The sequence below is a fragment of the Elephantulus edwardii genome, unplaced genomic scaffold, assembly GCF_000299155.1.
Source record: "Elephantulus edwardii isolate Elephantulus edwardi_28Jun2011 unplaced genomic scaffold, EleEdw1.0 scaffold00151, whole genome shotgun sequence".
Lineage (NCBI taxonomy): Eukaryota > Metazoa > Chordata > Mammalia > Macroscelidea > Macroscelididae > Elephantulus > Elephantulus edwardii.
The window spans coordinates 5,890,431-5,895,111 of record NW_006399901.1 but is presented as its reverse complement, the minus strand read 5'-3'; the positions used below and the strand labels follow the sequence as shown (position 1 = coordinate 5,895,111).

The 4,681-nt window shown below is 43.9% G+C and overlaps 1 protein-coding gene across 1 annotated transcript in view; it reads right to left on the bottom strand.

Moving 5' to 3' along the window:
* MYO1H (myosin IH) overlaps window positions 1–2,702 on the bottom strand; it is a 92,058-nt gene extending 89,356 nt beyond the window's left edge. Inside the window, exon 1 of the mRNA XM_006894898.1 lies at window positions 2,571–2,702. Coding sequence (XP_006894960.1) covers window positions 2,571–2,696 — 126 coding nt within the window. The 5' untranslated portion in view covers window positions 2,697–2,702. The remainder of the gene's footprint in view (window positions 1–2,570) is intronic.
* Between the last annotated feature and the right edge of the window lie 1,979 nt (window positions 2,703–4,681).

Here is a 4,681-nt window from a genome sequence, read left to right as displayed (position 1 = left end):
GCGGTTTGAACCCACCAGCTGCGCCATGGAGAGAGTGGGGAAATCTCCTCCCGTGTGATTTACTGCCTCTAAAAATTCACTGGAGAACCAGCTATGAGTCAGTTACAAGGCGATGGCTCACAACAACAGCAGTAACAACAACCTGGGTATCAATGCATGTCATTTCTGACAAATGTTGACAACGGACCTCCAGAAACAGATGTGACTGAGGAAGCAACTTTACTAATAGTTTTACTAATAGGTTATTACAAGACTCTACCCCATGAATGCAGGTACCATTAAGCAATCAGGCCATTCCACTTACGTGTGATCTCTCAGTTCCTACCAAAACTCTGCTTCCAGGGACTTTTTGACTCTGCTGTCTTACAGTTATAAATTCTGTAACTTTTTGTTTTTGTTTCAATGACTCAAAAATACATCCTTCTTCACTGCAGGGCAGAAATTTTGTTGACTTTCCCCCCTCTTTCACAGCCTCTTTCTCTCTCTCTCATAGTTTTTTATTGTGATTTTAACAAATGTTTACCGAAAGCTTGGATTTCCATTCATTCACTGTTGCTTATTTTCCTCTCTACCCCCAGTTTGTTTTTCTCTTTTAAAAAAATTCATTCATTGTTCCACAATTTCCTCCCTTGTGACCCTGGAGGACAATATGTTGAGTGAAATATCTCAGTCACAAAAGGACACATACTGCATAATGCCACTGCTATAAAACAGGACTGACATGGGGAAACTAAGAAAAGAGGGGACACTTTGACTCTTTGAACGTGCCTAGACCATCCTTATTCCTCAATCCCTCTTTCGCTTTCCCCTATGCAGACTCTCATGTTGTTGATGGTTATTTACACAGGTGTCCAGCATGGCTACAGCTTAGTAAGGAAGGGGAGGATGATATGAGGGAATTCTGGAGAGTGAGTGGTATTCAGAGCACACGTGGTGTGGGGTTTTATTAAAAACGCAACAGACAGCGGAGCAGAGCTAAAGCCCCTCGCTGAAATGAAGTGCCTGCCCTCAAAGCTTACATGGGAGCAAACTGAACTTATATAGAAAATACAAACAGCAACAGCCAGCTTTAAGAGTGTGGGCAAGATAACATTGCCATTTTACAAAGGGTTCTCTAGACACAGGTAGAAAGCAGCAAGAATATATATATAGTAACAAGCCTTTTAAAGTTGGATGAATAATCGCCCCATTAGCATCCATGTCCCCAGCTTTTGATGTTAGAGGGCATTATGATTCACAAGTTGTTCAGCTACGTAGTTATGTGGCCAAGCCAAAGGCTGGTGGTTCGAATCCACCTGCTGCTCCTCAGGAGAAAGATGAGCAATCACCTCCCGGGTGATGTACAGCCTTTGAAAACCCACTGGAGGTCACCTCGGAGTCAGTTCCTATCTGATGGCAATAAGAGAGCAAGTCTATAGAGTGAGACTTCTTGGAATGTGCTTAGGAATAAATGAAACTCCAAGCTCTTACATGTTGTTATGTGTCATCAAATCCCCTCCGACACATAGCGCCCTTGTGTACACAGCTCTGAACTCTGCTCTCTCCTGAACCAATCTTATCATCTCTGACACACCTACCTCCATTACCCCAGTCACTGAATCAATCCACCTCATCCAGGGTCTTACTCTCCTGCGCTGTCCCTCCACTCTCCCAAGCATGATGTCCTTCTCCAAAGACTGGCCCCTCCTTGCGACATGTCCAAAGTATGTAGAAAACATAAACACTTAGATTTCTTCTGGTCTAAATAGAACTGTTTAACATCAGTCTTTGGATGGTACAAATATTTAAGCGCTCAAATTCATGTTACACCACAAACCAATCAGACAAGGGTCTGCCTCCAGATAGCCTGCCCTCAACTATCTTAGCTCACCAAACACCAATCAAAATACACTGTAATGTTCCTGGGAGAGACTGGTCCTTGGAGAAGGACATCATGCTCGGAAGGGTGGGAACACAGCGCTGAAGAGGAAGACCCCGGATAAGATCGATTGATGCAATCACTAAGGCAACGGGGGTAGGTGTGTTGAAATTATTGAGATTGGCTCAGGACAGGGAAGGGTTAGGAGCTGTTGTACCTAGGTTGTTATCTTTCTCTTTTATGGTAGCTGGTGAATTTGAACCAGTAACCTTTTGGTGAGGGAGCTCTGGTAAGCCTAATGGCAAGAAGCTGTGCTGCAATCCCGAAGGCATGTGATTCGAGGCCACCAGCTGCTCTGTGGAAGAAGGATGGGCAGTCTCCTCCCGTGCGGCTAACTGCCTCTGAAAACCTGTCAGAGGGTCAGCTATGAGTTGATTCTGACTCTGTGGTGCACAACAACAACCACCACCACCACCATTTAGTGAGCAGCCTGATTCCTTATACACGACATCACCAAGGCTCCTTGAAAGTGAGTCTTTGTCAAAGTTTTAACAGTCTTAACCCAAAGGATCAAAGCATGAATCTGACAGTAGTCTCCTGGCACCACCCACTAAAGGCTAATTTACTAGGGCGATATTGGTCAAGAGCATCAAGGCCGTGAAAGGAGGGAGGGAACACTGCAGAAAGATGGCTAAGAAATGGAGTAAGTTACATATATGAGGTTCTCGCGGAAACGTTTGCGAAGGTTGTCCACAAAGGCAGTTTCGCTGGTATACGCGTCCAACAGCACAAAATCCTGCACGCCGACCTTGTCCCGGGCGGTGAGGGCGCCTTCCATGTGTAGGCGAATGTGCTTCCTCCTCACCTCTTCTCTCTAGGGAGAGAGAACAATTCATTTGATACTTCCCAGTGCACAGCTAATATGGAAATGGAAAGGTACTAGACGCCAGGGATAAAAGAGACCCAAGACTAAAATATTCTCAATGCTGCGTAACTCATAAAATGCTATACAACATAGATGAGTCTTGAAAACATTATACTGAGTGAAATATCTCAGTTACAAAAGGACAAATACTGCCCAAGATTAGTATTTTTTGGTTTTTTTCCCAGCTTTATTTTATTTTATTTTTTAAAAATAATTTTAATGAACAGAGAATTTGAGATCAGTGTTTTAACAACAGGATGGATATGGGGGTGGGAGGAGAGCAGGAAAAAAATGGATAGATGATGAACACTGCACTGGAATAAATGAAAGGAAGGACAATCTGAAAAGAATGGGTGATTAGACGTTATGTGTACAACAATTAACTCCCTGGTACAGAAGAAGCAAGACAAAGTGAATTGGGGGAGGGGAAGGGAGAAGAAATGTATCAGTGAATGGAAAGGAAAACTTCCACTAAAATAATAATTACAAAAATATGCCACTCTCATTAAGAGTTCAAAACCCCCGCTAAGAATACAGGACAATAAGAACAACAATAGCAGCAATAACAATAGGAATAACAATAGTTTCTAAGAATTGAAAATGACTGTGTTCAAGATACCTGTGGTATTGACAAAGAGTATTGAATTCATTACAATCTGCAAATAAAAACACCCAAACACGTTTAAGACGGTGTGCACCGAGGGTGCTCTCCAGAGGCAAGGATGATAAAACTTCCTCTCATGCACTTCGCATATGTTCTCAGGAAGGGCTGGTCCTTGGAGGGAGGCATCATGCTGGGAAAGGCAGAGGTTCGGTGACAGAGAGGAGGAGCCTCAATGAGAAGGTCCGATCCCCGATCCCCGTGACCGCCACAGTGGGGGTGCGGGAGCTTGTGAGGGTGGTGCAGAACAGGGTTCAGAGCGGGTGTTCATAGGGCTGTGGTTAAAGGCCCCAGTGGCATCCACTTCCTAAACAACATGCCTCCAGAGACTCTATGAATTTGGATAAATGTTGATAGTTGTAGAGGGCGCTAGGCCTTTTGTTCATAGGGTCCTTGAGTCGTGCTCGACTAGAAGGCAGTCAAAAATGACCACAACAACAGATATTTGGTATGCATTATCTTATTTAATCTTTTAAAATTGTTGTTGTTGTTAGGTGTTGTCGTGTTGAGCAAGACTCATAATGACCCTATGAACAAAAGGTCTGACGCTGTGCTATTCTACACCATTCTCATGTTTCCTGACACACGAGGGCCCACTGCAGCAGTCATCGTATCACTCCACCTCGTTGACCCTCCACCCTTCCCAGCATCATGTCCCTCTCCAAGGAATAGTCCCTCCTAGCAACATGCCCAAAGTATGTGAGGTGAAGCCTCATCATTCTTGCCTCCAGAGAACACTTCAGCTGAACCCTCTCCAAGACATATCTATTTATTTTCTTGGCTGTCCATGGAATGTGCAGTGCTTTTCTCCAACACCACAGCTCAAAGGCATCAATTCTTTTTCTGTCATCCTTATTCATTGTCCAGGTATCAGACACATAGCTAGTAATCGGAAAGACCATGGCCTGGGTTAGATGCACCTTAATCTTCAAACTGACATCACTACTCCTCAATACTTTGGGAAAGTCCCAAACTGCAGATTTTCCCCAGTGCAATACTTCTCCTTATTTCCTAACTGCTGGTACCAAAGGTGTTAACTGTGGATCCAAGCAAGATGAAGCTGTTGACAGTTTTAATCTCCTCTCCATCCATCATAGCGCTGCCTATTGGTCCTGTGGTAAGAATCTTCATTTTTCTGACATTGAGATGCAATCATTCCTAAGGCTGCATTCCTTGATCTTCTGCAACAAGTGTTTCAAGCCCTCTTCACTTTCAGCAAGTAAGGTTGTGATATCTG